At 52.9% G+C, this 18,668-nt stretch overlaps 5 protein-coding genes across 5 annotated transcripts; 3 read left to right on the top strand and 2 right to left on the bottom strand.

Annotated features, from left to right (window-relative positions):
* Nucleotides 1–908: 908 nt before the first annotated feature.
* Nucleotides 909–2,263, top strand: B0T26DRAFT_737583 (uncharacterized protein; the record flags this gene model as incomplete). Its single annotated transcript, XM_060443471.1, has 3 exons — nucleotides 909–1,418; nucleotides 1,670–1,978; nucleotides 2,051–2,263. The coding sequence occupies 3 exons, from the start codon at nucleotides 909–911 to the stop codon at nucleotides 2,261–2,263; spliced, it is 1,032 nt and encodes a 343-aa protein (XP_060304039.1).
* Nucleotides 2,264–5,063: 2,800 nt separating this feature from the next.
* Nucleotides 5,064–5,780, bottom strand: B0T26DRAFT_671339 (uncharacterized protein; the record flags this gene model as incomplete). The annotated part of the gene is made up of 3 exons (XM_060439308.1): nucleotides 5,064–5,351; nucleotides 5,413–5,622; nucleotides 5,682–5,780. 3 exons carry the CDS (start codon nucleotides 5,778–5,780, stop codon nucleotides 5,064–5,066), a joined length of 597 nt encoding a protein of 198 aa, XP_060304038.1.
* A 98-nt stretch (nucleotides 5,781–5,878) lies between these two features.
* Nucleotides 5,879–6,503, top strand: B0T26DRAFT_746977 (uncharacterized protein; the record flags this gene model as incomplete). Its single annotated transcript, XM_060444773.1, has 3 exons — nucleotides 5,879–5,885; nucleotides 6,117–6,335; nucleotides 6,394–6,503. The coding sequence occupies 3 exons, from the start codon at nucleotides 5,879–5,881 to the stop codon at nucleotides 6,501–6,503; spliced, it is 336 nt and encodes a 111-aa protein (XP_060304037.1).
* An 843-nt stretch (nucleotides 6,504–7,346) lies between these two features.
* Nucleotides 7,347–8,439, top strand: B0T26DRAFT_737582 (uncharacterized protein; the record flags this gene model as incomplete). The annotated part of the gene is made up of 4 exons (XM_060443470.1): nucleotides 7,347–7,448; nucleotides 7,482–8,078; nucleotides 8,112–8,266; nucleotides 8,343–8,439. 4 exons carry the CDS (start codon nucleotides 7,347–7,349, stop codon nucleotides 8,437–8,439), a joined length of 951 nt encoding a protein of 316 aa, XP_060304036.1.
* Nucleotides 8,440–15,801: 7,362 nt separating this feature from the next.
* Nucleotides 15,802–18,255, bottom strand: B0T26DRAFT_632459 (P-loop containing nucleoside triphosphate hydrolase protein; the record flags this gene model as incomplete). The annotated part of the gene is made up of 1 exon (XM_060436444.1): nucleotides 15,802–18,255. One exon carries the CDS (start codon nucleotides 18,253–18,255, stop codon nucleotides 15,802–15,804), a length of 2,454 nt encoding a protein of 817 aa, XP_060304035.1.
* Nucleotides 18,256–18,668: the final 413 nt, after the last annotated feature.

Here is an 18,668-nt window from a genome sequence, read left to right as displayed (position 1 = left end):
AGTCACGCCGAATGCAGGCCGATGTTGCAGTTGCGCCCAATGCAGGCCGATGTTGCAGTCGCGCCCAATGCAGGCCGATGTTGCAGTAAGACCCTGCGCACCGCCTCGCCGATTGGTGTACCGACGGAACGAGACAATAGTCGACTGCAGTTACAAAAGTAATACTGCCTGATTAGTGCCTGATTCTTTTGAGTATGTTCCACGGGTCGATGCTTATAGTCACGTGGAGTTTCGAATGCTCCTTTAGGGGCGAGGGCAGATACATTGGTTGGGAACGCCGATATGGGCCAAGGGGGGGTAGCAAATGTTTACCCAGACCCGACACCCTATCCTAGGGACCAACCCAGATCATTACCTCGCTTTCGAGTTCACCAAGATTAGGGGCTGAAACCCGACGGACTTCACTCGCTTAACACCCAGTAAGACGGGCAGTCAAATAGGCCGCTTACCAGCCATCACCACCCCCGCCAGCCTTCGTCAGCGAATCGGCTATACAATACGTGGTATTGTGGCTTGGGTTAGTTAGGTATTGTCGGGTCTTCCCGTTTGTCTGCGCGGAAGGCGTGAGAGCTAGCCCTACGTGGGGGATGGCTACGGCCATACTATAAACAGACATCTCCGTTAAAGCCACTTCATGCATCTGTTAGTTACTATAAATCTGCTGCCAAGTTCGACGTTGCGAGACCCGCTGCTGATTCTCCAAGCTGTGGGTTGCAAGGCTGTTTACAACACGGAGTATATCGAACATGCTTTAGACCTATTCAACTAGATCCTGCTTCTATCCTCCATCGATCGTTGAGGCGTCCTCCCCTCTCCATTGCTCCTATAAATACCCAATTCTGTCTCAAACAACAACCCCCCCCCCCCCCCCCCACAAACACCCATAGACTGGCAGACAGAAAAGAAAGATGGACACCCCCAAACCCGAACCTCACCCCCCTCGCAGCCTAGCCGCCCGCCTCGACACCTACGCCGCCAAAATCTACCGCCCCATCGGCTTCACTAAAGGCTACAACTTCATCCTTTGGTTCATGACCAACTCAGCCCTCCTAGGCTTCGTCCTCTCTCGCCTCGCCCGCTTCGGCCTGCGCAGCTACACGCGCGTGGGGCTGCTAATGCACATCGCTACCATCCTCCCGGCGGGGCTGCTGGTCTGTGTCCAGTTCGTGCCGGTCGTGCGGCACCGCTGGCTGCTCGTGCACAGGGTGAATGGGTACGTGGTGATTTTGTTGTCGCTGGTGTCGACGGCGGGGGCACTTATGATTGCGCGGGACTCGATGGACGGGCATCCGGCGTCGCAGATGTATATTGGCGTGCTGGGGGCGGTGTTTCTTATTGCGTTGGCGCTGGCGTGGTGGAATGTGAAGAGGTTGCAGATTGAGTTGCATAGGAAGTGGATGTTGAGGGCGTGGGTTTATGTGAGTTTTCTTTTCCTTGCTCTTTTTCTGATTTTACTTTTCAATATTGTATTCTTCTCTTTTCCGCTTTCTTTTTTTTTTTTTTTTTTTTTTTTTTTTTTGAAAAAAAAAAAAAAGTTTCCTTTTAGATTTTTCTCTTGTCCTCTTCTCTTGTTCTCTTCTCTTGTCCGCTTCCTGACCAATTTCTCCTGTTGCGAAGACGGACTCAACTGTTGACGACTCTGATTTCTTTTAACACCTGTGCATAACAGGCCGCCTCCATCATCTCCCTCCGCCTCATCGGCCTGCTTGGCGCACCCATCCTGTCCCGGACAGACCCATACTGCATGGCGCGCACATGCAAGGTGATTCACGACACGCTACGGAACAACCAGGGGCTCGTGCTGCAGTGGTATCCCGGCTGCCAGCCGTGGTATGATGGGGCCGATGACGAGCTGCAGGTGCTGGTCTGCGCTAATACAAAGGGCAATCCCTTGGAGTCGGCCGCGGCGACTCAGCTCTTGTTTGCAGCGTGTGGGTGGCTAGCGTTGACGCTGCATGCGATTGCGGTTGAGATTTATGTGAGTGCTTTGTTATGTGTTGAATGGGGTGTAGGGGTCGCAGCTGACACGATGGCGTGTGAAATCGAATAGCTGCACTTGACGCCGGCTGAGCACGAGAGGCTGCGCAACGTCTCATACCAGCGACAGGTCGAGGCGGGCATGAAAAATCCCGGGAGGGCTGGCCTGACGGCGGACCGGTTGGGCGACAGCGCTTTGTGGACGCCACAGGAGGCCACCACCGTGGTGCAGGCCGTGGTGCAGGCCGTGGCGGCGGATAAGGAGCTAACGGCGGCCCACGTCTAGGCGGCCATTGGTGCTGGTACATGGACAATGGTGATGTCTCTGCAAAGCCTCTTGTTTAGTCATTATCACTGCTAGAGTCCTTGTGGTTTTCAAGCAGGTGCCTGATTCAATGTGCTTTGGCAAATTTTGGACAACTCTACGCTTTGGTTTGATTGTGATTCGTGTAATACATGTGAGCCAACAAAAAGTTGTCTTGGGCTGGTGACTGATATGGAGGGAGGGTGAAGGCTGGGAAATCAGTATACTATTGGTGAATTATTACAAACCACTCGACTGTCAGGGTCGTCTGCTTGCAAGGGAGCACGGACTCCACAGAATGCTGGGGTTGGTAATTATGAAGATAGAACAAAGGGCAAGCTCCGATCGCACGGGTAATACAGTCAAATCGGAATGCTACTCAAAGTGTATGAGTGTAGTGAATGTGTATATTGCTTGCTTGACGAGCCAAGCAAGAACTATCTAAGACCGTGGCTACGGTCGTCGTATATATCCATCTAAGGCAGCCAATCAAGGCGGGCCCGAACAGAAAGCTCACAGCGTTCGGCCCTGGGCCTGAACCAGGACCCACTCGTGTTCGAGCCTGGCCCGAGCCAGAACCCCCTTCTTTTCGGGCCTCCCCTCAACCCCACTATTCTCCCTGGGCGCCCCACTCCAGTGCAGCGCAACCAGTATTGAGGGAATCCGTGACACTTGGATTAATTATACAGTTACACAACGTAATGCAGGGTGGAATAAAATCCACAACCACACAATGCCCTACATATACAGTTGTTGGAATCGATCTAACTGCCTCGCAACCACCTGGTCGCAGTTCGGGCCCACCTGACCGCAGGCCGGGTCAAGCCGTCAACTACGACCAACCGAGCCGGCACAGCACAGGCAACAGCTTACAGGCCAACCGGGCCTTCAAATACGCCAACAACTGTCAGCCGAACTGTATTACAAACCACTCGACTGTTAGGGTCGTCTGTCTGTAAGGGAGCACGGGCTCCACAGAATGCTGGGGTTTGGTAATTATGAAGATAGAACAAAGGGCAAGCTCCTATCGCACGGGTAATACAGTCAAATCGGAATGCCACTCAAAGTGTATGAGTGCAGTGAATGTGTATTGCTTGCTTGAAGAACCAAGCAAGAACTATCTAGGACCGTGGCTACGGTCGTCGTATATATCTATCTAAGGCGGACCAATCAGGGTTCTCCCTTACAGTGCTCAGGGCCTCCGGGGCGCTCAGTCTTCAAGGACGACTGAGCTCTCAATGGTAACTGAGCACTTTCCTGATTGGCTGTTCTTTCTGCTCAGTGGGTCTTCCCAGTCTTGGCACCCGAACGCACTGAGCGCCGCCTGATTGGCCGCACCGAGCTCATGTGGGGCCCGTCCTGCCCGCCAGTGCTGCCCAATCAGCAGTCGGCTTCCAGCGCCTCCTGCAGACTTGAGCCAGGATCGTAACAAACTGTTGAACAGAGCCGAGTTCCGTTCAACTGAGTCAATGCAAGCTAGTATAATAAGGGGGCATTTTCCCACCTTTGTATTTAGAATATCAATAGGATATCCCCACCTAGCCTTTGGTAGCTTCAATTTGGAAGTGATTGCGGACTTGTTGTGTTGTCTGACCAGAAAACCAATTGAGGGAACGGATTTGGAACCAATTGTAAACCAGGTGGGGACTTGGGATGGTGGCGGGGCGGGGGGGCCATAGGGAAGGTATTGTGAAGGGAAAGAAAACGGGAAGGGAAGGCGCGTTAAATAGACTAGCCTAGTTGGGCCATGTACGCCTCAAAATTTTGTGCTACTCGCGCTAGCCAATTAAAATGCTCAAAGCAAAAGAGTGGGGTGGGACAGGTGAGGTGCAGGGGACTGGGACAGTTGACTTATGTTCTCGCTGTACCCCGCTGCTCTCTCAGCCCATAAAGAGAAGGGCCTGCCGCCCAGTGTACCTGTTGGATTTTCGAGGTCCTGACTAAGCCCGGAAATGGCCAGCAGTCTGACCTGGAGGAGCATGCAGGGTAACCTTCTGGGCCTAGCCCAGGAAAACCCCTCTTTTTCAGGGTAAAATGGGGTCCCCAGCTGGGGGGTCCCCAGGACTTACCGCAAGACTTTACACACAATAAAACTGTTACATTGAACCAATTTTGGGCCTACTTTGGGGCCAGCTTTCCAACAGTACCTTCAAGTTCCTTCAAATGTCACTCATCTGCCCCACCTTCTCTTTTTCGCCAAGCCCCAGCCAACGGCTCGGCCCCGACTAGAGGCTCTCAGCGCTGCGAATTGCATCGTTCAGACCCCAATGCGTATGCTATCAAAATCTCCACGCGCTACGGTTCGTGCTCTCCAGCTTCCAGCTAGTTTCGATCTTCGCTAACTTCGTGAATGTACTCAGAACTGCTACAGCCTCTACACCCTGCGTCCCTGTTGTATTTGCGTCTCGTACTCACAAACCCCTTTCCCGGAACAAACTCTCGAATCTCTTACCCATATCCTCTTGTCCTAGCATCTGTCTACGCTAACTAACTATCTGGCTTGTGCTTTAAGGCATTAAGCCCTCGAGGACTGTCTTAAGGGGTTGTTGATTGGGGGATTTGTTTCAGATCTGTGTCCCATGGGAGAACTCTCTTATTCCGGATGTGTCGGAGGGTGGTGCTGTCTAGCTTCCGAGCGATCCGTCGGAGAACTTTAGACTCATCAGTTCCGCGGACGGTCATGAAAATTTGCGATACCGCAGAGAGGTAAGGGGTTTTGCCGCGATTTCTTGGGAGAATATTTATTAGCTAGCACCTAAGGAGAATCGAATAAGAACCAGACTCACCCGCTTGTACCGTTAGGCAAGAACATGACGGAACCTTTGCCAAACGTGGCCACCATCGCAGTTGCAATATGACTAGACTTGTAGAGACTGTCGAACTTCTGCGACGTGATGCTGAGCTTCTTGCATAAAACTGCTCCTGCGTGGCTGACCTTCCGCACGCCTCGGCTAGGAGGCTGGATATAGCGGAGGATCTCCCGGCCTTCCTTATTGCCCTGGGTGATGCTGTCTTTGGTGTACTCCCAATTGGTGTTAAAGCCCACAAGGGCGAGGTGGTACTTTAAGCTCTGGATGGTACTCATCCCACCGCACCAAACTTCAATTCGGCAATAGGTCGTTCGCGTCAACCATGCCATCATCTTTATCGTCTCTGTCATCCTCGTCGCTACTGCCATCGTCTTCAGCGCTGCTTTCCTCACTGTCGACACCGCCAGCCATCTGACCGTTGCTGATGCGCAGTCCTAGAATTGCGTTTGCCATCGTGGTCAATACCTTATCCTGGTTAGCATTCTCCCAAAGCGCCTCGTTCTGCCAAACTTGGTTGAACTGCTGAGTGAACTGCGCAAGTTAAATGTTAGCCTTGTGAAAGACAGCTGTGAGAGGTGGGAGGGACAAACTGCGGCCAGGACAGGCTCGTATGGCCCCGAGGCTTCAATGTTGACGGCGTTATTGTTAGGGTCGGCCGGGTCGGAGCCGGCAAATGTAGCGGACGACATGACGCTCACTGAGACTGGATGTTAGAAGGAATTTTGGAGCGATCGAAATGTCCGTATAATGGCTAGAAGCGTAAAGAAAGAAGAAAGCCTTTTTGTTTATGCTGCGTAGAGGATGATAAGGAAAAGAACTCGAGTAGGCGAAGCCGGTCGGTGAGTAGTCTAGAAAACCGGGTAGTAGGGTTTAGGCTGCAGACCCAGGATTCTATTTAGACGGATTGAATAATAGGAAGAGCATACTGTCTATTCAGGTGAATTAAATAATAGGACGCGCGCGCTACTCGCTTAAACCTGAAAAGAAAACACGTGCTAGTCTTTCCAAAATCCTAATTTCTTCAGTCTTCGATAGCGATCAGGACAACGATGTCTTTTCAGATAAGAAGGCTAAGGGTAAGAATATCGATACCTCGTATATTGATAACGAGGACGATAAGGAGTCCGGTTCCGGAGCTGATAGTAACGACGAGGAAGAGGTCGAGGCGATTACGACCCCGGGTGCTGGAAGCTCAAAGCGCAAGGCCTTGACCTTTTTCTCCGACTCTTCAACCCTGTCCAAGAGTAAGAATATGTATTATATGAGTTCACCTTATAATTTCTTGCTAATATTCACCTGTAGAGCCGAAGCGTAAAGCTGTCGCTGAGACCACTACGAAGACGAAGCCGAAGTCGACTGCTAAGGCTGCCGGCGAAAAGGCTGCGCAGAAGGGCCGCCGTACGAAAGCTTAAAGACATTTCGGGGGTGGCATACAGCGAAGGACTTGAGTATGGCGCGAGAACTTAAGGGCACGCTAGGGGCTGCGTTATTATTTAAGTAGATGCCCAACATTACAATCCGGTGTTCATTTGTCTACCTTTGCTCTCCTGGTCCAAGATGTGCAGTGTGCCTAATTATGTCCCCAAATGCTCATATCTGGTGTCCCATTTGTCCACTATTGCTTTATCGTCCTAAGATGCCCCATGTCTCCCGCTTGTGGCGTTTGTGATAGCGCGGCTCCGCGACTCACGTGGCGTATCGATTCTGCTAGAGGCGGTGTGGCACTAGTTCCTGGGAAAATCCTTCCGGATTTTCCTTTTCCCTGATCGTGATAACGTTAATCCTTCTGCTGTAGTTTATGTGCGTGGTAGCGCGCTCTCTTCTTAATCCTGTGGGCCTCCTTCCCTTCCTCCGTTAGTAGTGTATACCGATTCCTTCTAGCTTCGTTCTGTTGCTGCTTTCGCTCTGATGACAGGTTCGCCTGATACGGTCTTTGCTTCTCTCGCTGTGTTTGCCGCGCTAGCTGGGCTCTGTCGCTCGATTGGCTGTAGTTTTCTTAGCTAAATCGCCAATAAAAAGGTCGGGCCCCGCTAGTTTTTCACCTAACAACATACTCCTCAGTGGACTAGCTGCCGCAATTACGATGGCACAACCGATCCCAATCGACTTGTAACCACGCCGGCACATCAACCACAGCGCCGAATCTCAGGTCATGTAAGTATATTACTCCGTCGACGACGTCCTAGGCTAACCCTTCTTTTGACAGTCAGATGGGAGAGCTAAGTAAGCTTACCACGGGCGGCGCGTATAAGGGAATGTCTACCCCGTACCCCGACGACGAGCGCGGGATTTTTATCACTCATACGTTCCCCTGTATCTTTGACAATACCATCATCGTCGCAGCAACCCACCCGATAGTCTCCACCGGCTCCTAGTTTGACGATGGGTAGTTCCTCTCCGACTTTTACGCTTTTAACTACTTCCTGAAAGGTTTAGTTGCCGACCAAGTTTGGCTTACCGCTGCCGAGCCCAGCAAGTTATTGAATAAGCACGGCCCCTATCACCACGGTACCGCTTCTGAGTGTCCCAAGGTCGTCCTCAGCCCTAAGCTTCTCGAGTCTGAGATCACTCCTATGACGGTCGTTCCACCCGCCAATATGGTTGATAGATTTCTCGACGAGGTCTCTAAAGCCACTGCTCGCGCCAAGGACAAGCACCCGATCCTTTTGACGGTATTCTATTACGGGTCAGACGACCACAGACTCCTCCTCGACTATAGTAACTCCGGGAAGGGGTTTAGCCTTAAACGGCTAAAGAGCGTATCAGGAAATACCCGAGCCACCTTACTCGTAATAGCATATTACTCGGGTAGATGGGTGATTGCGCCCGACTTTAATAGAATAATACTAGCCGCCGCTACCGAAGAGAAGATATTCATATCGTTTCTGCTATCGGCAAGCCTGAGACGAGTTTGCGGATCCATCTTCGCTGGAGCGGTCATTGACACGCTTTCTGGCGTGTCTTCGCCATTACTCGCACAGGAAGAGGTTTTGAAGGGGGGGCTAAACAGCAATGACTAGGAGAGCCTCCAGCCGGACGAGCCAACCGGAATACAGACAGAAGCGTATAACGAGTTCTGCCGCTCCGTCACGACAGTATTAAAAGCGCGGGGCATCTCTAACGCCCTAACCAAGGATTTTTGCTTCAGCGCCCAGGACGACCAGTGGACTTTTTTGTGGTCTAGGAGAACCGCGATTCCTTTGGCCCGCTTCAAGGAACGTTGGGATAACCTACCTACGTACCCCCGCCAGATATTCCCGGACGCTGCTGCTGGTTCCATGGAATCTGTCTCTCTACCCGGCGGGGTTCAGTTCAAAGACCAGGAGCATGCGCGGGTCTACAGCATAGCACAGCAGTTTCAGCAACTCTGCCCGGGCGATTGGAACAGGGGCTATGGCAACTATATAGCGTCCGCGATTTTGTTCTTCCTCAGGGGCGACCCACGCGCGCCGTCCGTCGCCAAGATAGCCGCCATCATCGAATTTCGCCAGAACGTCTGCTTACTAGCTGATAAATTTGTCCAGACCTACAAGCTAGAGCGCCCGAACGGAGAGAGCTGCGTACGGTGCCATATACACGACTTCCGGCCGCTTGGTGAGGGGGGTGAGAACCGGGAATATAACAATCGACACTTATTGGTATGGCGGATGATGGCAAACGGTGGCGTAGGCATTAGCCTAGCAGCACACCAAGGACCCCCTTTCCCACGCCCTTCCATATACGTATCATATACTATTGCTGAATGATGCCTGATTGAGCGAGGGAGCGCCAAGACAAGGTCATATGACCGGCACGTGTAATTTAAGTACATAGGTACATAGGGAAGCGGGGCTTACCCTGACGCGGTTAGACCGCGTCTGCCCCACCAAAGGACCACATTAAGGTCCTCGGCAGGGCAGTGCTCCCGAGCTTCCTCCCTCGATCATCAATTTACCTACCTTTTCACGAATAGCCTACCGCATTCCGTGATCTAGGTGACGATCACCCTTCACTGAAACATACCAAACGCCAGACACAGAGGAGGAAGCGCGCCGCATAGCACAAGCATACTGCGATTATATCGAGAGCCAGAGGCAACACTTCCTCGACGAGGTTATCCACTCTTCGGACATTCGACGGAAGGGTCGAGATTGGCTGCGGTCGGTTGGCAGAAAGATCCGCTCCTTCTCCCCTATCAAGGGCTCTCGGTCATCAGCCAGACATGGGGAGATGTAGAACCAACCGCTTGGGACTACGTAGGATCCCTCTCTACTAACCCCTAGTCCGCCGGGACTGGGAGATAACGAGTTGTGAGTTAGGTCCAGGGAAGAGGGCTCAGTTGCTTTGATTGGTCAGTCTACTACGTGTAGCCGCGCTAAGGAAGGAGATCCCTGAGACTCTCGATGCTCCTTAGCCACGTAAACGGTCGGTAGGAAGGCCAAGGACAGAGAAGTAAGATTATAACCATGGCCACGATGCCATATCTAATTAATTATATCCATAGTTATAATACACGTCGCGGGACGTTTCGTTCAGACTATTTCTCTGATATTTTGGGGTTGCCTCGTGCCACACTGCTAGGCTCACCTAAGGTCAACAGGGTGCCTCACCTCCTTGACCAGGGCCCGCAGTAACATGTGCACACACTCACACATTATAACCATGGGTATGATCTTCAAATCATAACCATGGGTATAATGTGGGACCAGAACTCAGCAATCCTCGGCGCCGGCGCCACCACAACTAGAGTTCATTAAATGTCGTCGTGAGGGCCTCGGGGATAGTCACGACTTCACTTACCAGCCGCGAATCGCCGCGCTGCCGGTGAGAAGAGAAGACCCAGTTAGGTAGGCAGATACAGCTCCGAAAGTCAACATATGCAGGCAATTCCGTTTGGCTGAACACCAAGCACGTCATGCCAGTGCAATGCAAAGGCAGGCATATTACACGTCTATCACGAGAAGATGTAGCTCAGACTCAGGTTCCCTACCACCTACTCTCAAGAGACCAACTAGCAGGTGCCGCAGACGATAATTAGAATTCAACGCTGTGTCCGGAGAATATAGATATAGCAATAGAGCGGCGCCGGGCCGCTCGGGGTTCTGCATATTGTTGCTCACCAGGAGCTTAATGCTTACTAAAGTACCTATCTCTCTTCATCGGAGCTAAACTGTCATACAATAGTATTAGTCCAGAGGCGCCCGCGCCACAGTCCTGCATAGTTGAGATAGACATAGAGCTTGGATCAAACAACAAGCGACGGGCTCCTAATTGCCGACATAATATTCCCACCATGTACCATTTTTAGCGACTTTGTAGATACGTTGACACCATGAGTGAAAATGGCTTCTATATCGATATCCGGTTTCCTCAGCAATGCGACTTTTACCTCTTCCCCTGTGCGTATCCCTTCTGGGATCTTTGCCCATTTAATGGGCCCTAAAGCCGTGGAGGAATTGGTTAGGAAGCCTAAAAAGCTGAGAAAGATACATGATACACTTACATTCAAGAGCCTGCTGGGTTATGAACCCGAAAACATACTCTGGGTTTAATCGCTTGCTGGGGTCGCGCCCAAGTTGGAATAGAAGGCTATCCAGCAACCCTTCATGATAGCTCTTTAAGAGGAGAGAATCGTCGTGTATATTACCACCAGAGTTATTAGGATCCCAGAGTATGGTCTCTAGTGCTTTGGCAGCATTTTTGTAGTAGCCATCCTTGTCAAATTGGTCTCTTGAACTTGCCGGCAAGTTGGCCGAGAACTTTATCATCTCGGCCAGAGCGGAGCCCAATTGGTGTGCAACGGCGGTAGCGAGAAAGAATCCCCAGTCGGCGATACACGCATTAATCAGGCCAGGGTCTTGTTGATTGTTTCGATACTGAATCCCAAATCCCAATAACTTATCCACAACCTGTTTTGAAGTATCATTAGCCCATGTCATCATACCAATGTAGCCAAATGTGGGTAAATATTTAAACGGGTTCAGACTGGCTGATAACCTCGCAATTAGGCGTCAATTAGCTCCTTACCTTTTTATTTACTATTAGAACCATAACTTTAGGGCTCTTATCGGACCCTGCCGGGTTTCCGCCAAATGCATAATTTCTAGAGTAAAGAAACTCGCAAGCTGTCGTGATTTTCGGTGTGATATAGACGAGGGGGAAGTTGAACCGTATGTTTTGGAGCATACCTCCGATCTTCACTTCGGCGAGCTCGGTTTCAGTGAAGGGCGAGCCCCCTAACGATTTAAGCTCTGGGATAAGCTTCTTAGCAAACTTAAGCACGGAAGTTTTGCCCCATGTGCTTTCCAAGAGCCTTAGCGCAGTGTCGATTATAGGGCGAATCGCCTGGCATTCTACGCTACTATCTCCTAGGCTCACGAATGGGTGTGTGCTTCCAGAGCTGTTGTTTGATGCTTTTTTATCTGTAAAAACTCCCAAGTTGCCGACAGCAGTCCACTTCAATGAATCGAAGAAAGGTAGTGTGGTCTTGTCGAGTAGCAAGAAGTTTAATATGGTTTGCTGCGGGATATAGTTGTGTCCTTTCTTGCCATGTAGGAGGACCAAATGACGAGGAAGGTTTGGAAACGCTTTCATTTGTATTTCTGGGCATCCAAAGTCGGCGTAGTTTAGCGGAAATCCAGCTTCCTCCACGTCCTTTTTGGAGAGTTCCAAAACTTCTATGTGTTATGGGTTGTTAGTCTGATTAAGGTGAGTGAAATAGAGGAAACTCGAAGATAGGCTCCGCACCTTCTATGTCATTTCCTTCAAGGAACTGGCGAATCCAGTTTGGGTCAACCAGTCCTTTTTCCTCCTGATCTTTTTTTGAAGGAAGCGATTTTATAAAGGAAATAGCTAGTGCTATGTTTGGATAGCGACTGAAATGTCCTGTTTTGCTTTGGGGGACATTTACCTGGGCGTGCAACAACTTTCCGGACCAAATAAGGTACTCTAAGTGTTCACCAGATTCTCCCTTTTTATGCTTGAGGTAGAGTGGGAAGCAAACAGGGGCTGGAGTTGAAGGTCGTTTGGTTGTCGGGAGACCTTCAGGAGAACTCCAGCCGGCAAGAAAGCCGAAAAGGATATGACCAATTTCGTGGATAACAGTACTGACGAGCCTAAAGGCGGAGGCTTCAATAGCCGCCTTCCACTCTTGCATAAATGCACTGCCACGTTCATTTTGAGGATGAAACCACCAATGTCGATAATCGGTTGATAGGGCAAGTAGTTCATTAACTGACTGTAATACGCAACGAATAGTTTCTTGATTAGCCGTCGGACGATGGCGACGAAAATGAATATATTGAATATAGCTCCACTCACGTCACTTCTCAGGGCCATGCTAGCAGCATCCTTGGGCTGATAATTTTCAATATCTAAACCCCATGGTTCTCTTGTTGTGGTCCCATATGCCGAGGGAGACTCGGTTGTTAGGCGGATGATGGGAAAATCGGCGTATAGTTTGGCTATGAAGTTTTGAATCAATATCTTTAACGCCTCTGCTTCGCCAGGACCAGTATACTTATAGGCTCGAGGTTGGTCGGCGTTCTTCATTTCTTCGTTTATTTTATGCGCCAAACCAACAAGTGCTTTCAGACCGGAACCGGTTTCTAACTTCTGAAGTGCTCGACACACTATTAATGCAACGAGTTTGAATTCTGTAGTTTCCGGGGTTAGTTCTCGGTGGTTCCATCCGCCAATATGCTGCAGTACAATGAGATTTTTGAGGGGTTTAGATGGCACGGGCGGGGCTTTAGCATTTCCAATACTTGGCTCGGGTCTAGACCTGATTGTTAGATCCTGCCCGGGGCCGCGTTTTTCAGGTTGGGAAGATGACGACGACGCTGGCGCAGGGGTGCTCTCTGAGAGAGACATGATCGTGATATAGCGTAGTAATCAATTTGTGACCAGAAATTGGCGATGCAAATTACTATTCCCAGAAAAATGGAGATGCCAATGGCAGAGGTAGATAACGGAGGTGACAACTCTCTCAAAGTAATTAGAGCTAGACAGCCAAGGGGAGTTCCTATCTGGCCGGACTAACAATGTGCGTTCGATTCGGGTCTTAAATAACAAGTCTTGCCCGGACAACCCTTGTCTACCCAGGCCGTGTTCAATCCGTCCAAACATGTCGGAATTCGCGGCGAAGGGGAGGCCAGACCAGCGTGGAGCCCAAGAATAGAGCCTGTCCCATGGCTGAAACAAGGAGGCGAGGCTTCCCGACCCAACCAGTTTCGAGACTGCCTGCCCCACCGATTGCAGGGCAGGATGAGATGGCAGTGATTAGCAAAACAGGCCCGCTCTGAGCTGACGGCAGTTGCCGTGTTACAAAGTCGAAGGTGAAGGCAAGGTGAAGGCAAGGTGAAGGCATCTTTTGCTTACGAAACGATCAGTGGATATGATAAAATTGTAATAACCAACCCAACCCACACGCAGCCAGAAACAAGAATAAATATCGGAATGAAAAAGAATGGAAGTAAATGCAGACGACAACACTGCGACCATTCAGCTGTGGGGACCAACATGCCGATGCGGTGGCGGCCAAGTCCAACGGACGGTGGCTCAGTGTTGGAGGCCAGCTTTGCCGTGAACCGCGCCTCGCCGAGGGCCAGTTGGTCAGTCCATAACTCCGTCCCCTGCCGCCATGCGCAAAGTGGGCTAGCGGCAACAGGCCAACTCTCGCTAATAGTTGCTAACAGGGCCTAGGCTGCCATCGCGCGGCGCAGGTTGGCGCTAGCTAATAGCGACATGGGTGCCGAGAGTGCTTGTCAGGGCTACAAAAACGCCCGCCCTGTGAAAGAACTATATTAGGTAATTATCGCTCTAGATTTAAGGGCTTACAGCTGTGTTCTAGCGCTGAGATCCCTACGTCCTAGTTGGGTGGCTTAACACTGGATCCTTTTTGTGTTTTCGCGAAGCGCTTGTACGGTATTGATGGTAAAGCTGGGCCAGGCTTTTGCCCCCCACCAACCCTAACCCCACTTTCAGTACCCGGAACCAGCGAAGGAAGTCGCCGCACCTGGCCAACTCGCCGCGCAACCCCTCCGGAACTTGCAATTGCGTTTCAGCTCGAGTCGGCGGTTGGGTTGGCAGGCATTCCGGCCCGCGCGGTCGGTGGCTCCAGATTGCGGGAACACAAGTTGTTGAGATAGATTCAAAACCTCGGCATCACCCGCCATTCGGCCATCTATGCCTGCCGAATATGGCTGTTTCAAGACGGACATTTGTTTCCGGCCAGGGTCCGAGCCCATCGTTGGCTGTATCGCCGCGCCCGCTGACTCGGCACGGCAATTACCGCTTCTACTCGGTCGTTTGCGAATTGAAACTAGCAGGGGCACCTAATCCTCGACCCACATTCCTCTACTGCTCTTTTGTTTTAAGTGGTCTGGATGATATTCTCGCTTAATAAGATCTCTTAACAAGAGATAACAAAAGAGAACCGATCGATCACGATTCCCGAGAAAATAAGGCTCATAGAAGGGTAAAAGAGAAAATGTGGACCGAGGATCAAAGTACCCCGGCTAGTTCAATTCGACAACGACCGAGTAGAAGCGGGATATTGCTGGTCCTGTGCTTGGCTCCGAACCAAGGCACCTTGGTACTCACCGCCCGGACTCCGGACCACCAACAATTGCGTAAATATATCGCCCCAGCCGCGGGCGGCAGTGGTTTCATGTCATTCAAGCATCATCCACCGGGTCCCAGCCCAGTCCCAGCACTGGGCCCCAGTTGTCGGCAGCGCTAGCTTGCTGCGGGAGGGCAGGCCACGCTTGGAACTCGTGCCGAAGCAACGCTCTCTCCACTCCAGAATTTGAGCCCCAAATACACGCCGTCTGATTAGCTGGGTGTATTATTTGTTGCTAAATATGCTGCTAAATATGCTGCTAATTATACGTTGCGGCTACCTTCGTTGCGCACCAGGCCAGGCGAGCCCCGACTCAGTTTGTTGCACATGATCGAAGTCGACAGCGCATTGAATTGTCTGTCTAGGCTAGAAGAAAGGTTCAAAGGACGAAGCCGTGGGCTTCCTTATATAGACCCTGTAGCCCTGTGCTTCCTACCGCCGCCTCCGACGCTTACTGTCTTGTTGGTTCAGCCAATTCAGCCAACACACATCTTTAAACAAAGGTCAAACGTAAGATGACAAAATAAGCTGACTGTGGCTTGAAGAGTGGCTCAAAGTGGCTCAAAGTGGCTCAAATCTGGGCGACACGGTTCAACTCGCATTTGTTCAGCTGCGGAACTGCCTTGTCCTCTCCCACGCCACCACCAGTGCTACCCCATAGTGCGCTCGAGTTAGATTGAATGAGGTGCGCCATCAGTTTGGTTTCGGTTGTTTCAGAGCTTGGGGCTATTTGGGGTGTGAGTCTCTTGGCCTTGATGGGTGGGAACTGATCGTTGGTATGTTAGGTGGAGTGGTCTCTCCCCTCTCCCCCATGCAGCAGAACACACATGGCAAGCTCGGTGATGCGGCTCGAAAAACGCCCCAAAAACAAAACTTGGTTTTTCTGTGACCAGATCGAAACCCTCCTCTGCCATCCATCTGACCCGTTTGGAGACTCCCCAGCCTAATGGTGTCAGTCGGGCAGCGTAGCCTAGTCCCTGGTTGGCACGCATTGCACCCACAATTGAACACATCGGACGCGTTTCGACAGAGAGTCGTTAATTCTGTCTCTCTACAATACACAGCTTGCTCCCGTTCACAGACATTCCCAGTTGTGAGGCCTCGGGCCATCACACGTCGCTTGCCTTCTCTGTCTTCTGCTTCTCGGCCGTCGTCTGCTTCTCCCACATGGCGTGGTACCGCCCGCCCCGAGCGAGCAGCTCCTCGTGGGTGCCGCGCTCGACGATGCTGCCCTTGTGCAGGACGACGATCTGGTCCGATGTGGTGATGGTCGAGAGGCGGTGGGCAATAGTCACGGTGGTGCGGCCGAGCGTGACGCGCTCCAGGGCGTCCTGGATCTGGCGCTCCGTGTGCGAGTCGAGCGACGCCGTGGCCTCGTCGAGCAGCAGGATGCGCGCGTCCTTGAGGATGGCGCGCGCGATGGCCACGCGCTGCCGCTCACCGCCCGACAGCTTCAGGCCGCGCTCTCCTACTTTGGTCTCGTATTGGTCCGGAAACTCCATGATCCGCTCGTGGATGTTGGCCGCCTTGCAGGCCTCGTGCACGTCGGCCTCGGTCGCCGTCGGGCTGGCGTACAACAGGTTGTACATGATGGTCGCGTTGAACAGCACCGTGTCCTGGGGCACGACGCCAATGGCCCTCCGCAGGCTGTCGAGCTGCAGGTCGCGGATGTCGTGGCCGTCGACGGCGATGCAACCGCCGTCGACGTCGTAGAAGCGGAAGAGGAGTTTGAGGCAGGTCGACTTGCCGCTGCCCGACTCCCCGACGATGGCCGTCTTGGTACCGGGGGCCACCTTGAAGCTGATGCCGTCGAGGGCGGGCTTGGTCTTGTCTTGGTAGGCGAATTTCACGTCGCGGAACTCGACCTCGCCCCTAGGATTGACGAGCTCGGTGGCGTCGGGCTTTTCGACGACGCCCGACGTCTCCTTGAACAGGTCTAGCATGCGCTCCGCCTCGATCAGGTTGTTCTGCAGCATGGTGTAGTAGGTGCCGAAGAAGTTCAGGGGGGCCTGGAGCTGCGTGAAGTAGGCGATGAGGGTCACGAACTCGGGCACGGTCTGCTGGCCCTTCGAAATCTTGTAGGCCGATACGGCAACGAGCATGGCGGTGCCGACGGAGAATATGGAGCTCTGCGTGAGGTTCAGCCCGTTCAGCGACCACAGGACCAGCCGCTCGGCCCTCTGGTAGATGACGACGTGGCCGTTGAAACGCTCCGTCTCGGGGCCGACGGCACAGTTGTGCTGAACAGTCTCGTAGGCCATGATGGCGTCCGTCTTGACGGCGTCCATTTCGCGCGATTTGAGAGCCATGTCCCTCCGGGCGCGTCCACGGTACTTGGCCATGTAGATGGTAAGGAATATGTACGACCACATGATGGAGAAGACGATGATGGTGTAGAAGGCGTCGTACTTGACAAAGAACAGGACGCCAGCAACAAAGATGTCAAAGATCATGGGGAAGACCTGGAAGACAAAGTTCTCGAGGAAGCTGTTCATGGCAGCGCCGCGGCTGAGGGCGCTGGTGACCTCGCCGATCTTCTTGCTGAGGTGGAAGTCAAGGGAGAGGCCCAGCACGTGCTCGAAGGCGGCGCACGACAGGCGGCGGAAGAGAGATTGCGAGACAGGAATCCAAAGGACGGAGCGGGCGGCTCCGATGGCGCCCTGGTTGCCCTGCAGGGCCCGGTAGACGACGTAAAGAACCATGTCTCGATACGGAATGCGGCCGTACCCGAGGGACTTGACCAGCACGCCCAGCTGCAGCGGCACCATCAGGTTCACGACACGCTGGCAGATCAGCAGCACCAAGCATACCAGGACAACGGCTTGATACAGGCGGGAATCATTGGGCCACAGATAGGGAAAAAGGACGCGGAATCCGGCGATGTAGTCGAGCCACCCCGAGTCCTGGGCGTCTCGCGGCTTCGGTCGGGCCGGCGCGTGGCCGTTTTCAAGAAGCCCCTGGCGCTCGCCGGGAGTCGAAGAAGCGAGGGAAGATCGCAGGGCGTACTGGCGGCGCACCAGGAGGGCGATCATGACAACCAAGGCGGCGATTCGGGCCAGGCCCAGAGCGGCCAAGGCGTCGAGGAGCTCTGGCGGCGCGTCGATACGGCTTCGCTGGATGCCGAAGAGGGCTGCGATGACCGCCTCGAGCAGTGCGCCGACCAGCCAAGAATAGCAGTGGGAAGCAGTGGGCGACCACGGGCCGTCGGGGTTGGGGAGCAGGCCGGCGAGGAAGTAGAGCATCACGGCGACGTGGGCAGCCAGGTAGGCGCTGTAGGGGAAACCGCCGACCTGCGGCCCGGCGACAGCATCGCGAATGACGAGGACGATGGAAGGGAGGAGCAAGATGGCCAACACCCCCTGGCACAGCCAGATTAGGCGAGCGTACAGGCGGCGGGTTGCGTCGGCGGCTTTGTCGTTGGCACTCGCGGCTTCGGCAGGGCCGGGGCCAGCGCTCTTTTGGCGCCGGGCGCGCGTGCGGAAGTAGTCAATTGACTCGGATGCCGCCAGAGTCGCAAACAGCCCGCATGGGTACAGGTAGAAGGCGACATTAAGGCCGGTCATTGCCTTGTTGGGCAGAGTTGGCGCAGCTTGGTTGGCGGCCAGTGATGAATGTCGCGTCGTGAGCCGTCGTTGGTTCGTCAAATGGCCAATCCGTCAGGGATGCAGCCAAAACCAAAAAGCGGGCCGCCAAAACCCTGCATCTACGCCAACCGCTACGGAATACAGAGTCGCCCCTTGTCGTTAGGGTTCCTGCGAAAGTTTCCATCCGGACCCACATTCCCATTACTTGAGCCAATAGCCAGGCCGGAAATTCGGTGACAACTCGCACCGCCAGCAACTAGTTCCAGGCTCGGGCAGGCCATGTAGTGTAATTATGTCTAGAGTCACAATTCCCGAATGATTGCTGGCTGGGCCGGTGGGACTGCAAGACGTGAAAGGGCCTGTTGTCCCGTGTTTGGCTAAAATAGGTGAAA

Source organism: Lasiosphaeria miniovina (assembly GCF_030549165.1).
Source record: "Lasiosphaeria miniovina strain SMH2392-1A chromosome Unknown B0T26scaffold_1, whole genome shotgun sequence".
NCBI classification, from domain to species: Eukaryota; Fungi; Ascomycota; class Sordariomycetes; order Sordariales; family Lasiosphaeriaceae; genus Lasiosphaeria; species Lasiosphaeria miniovina.
This window is presented reverse-complemented; position numbering and strand designations above follow the sequence as displayed.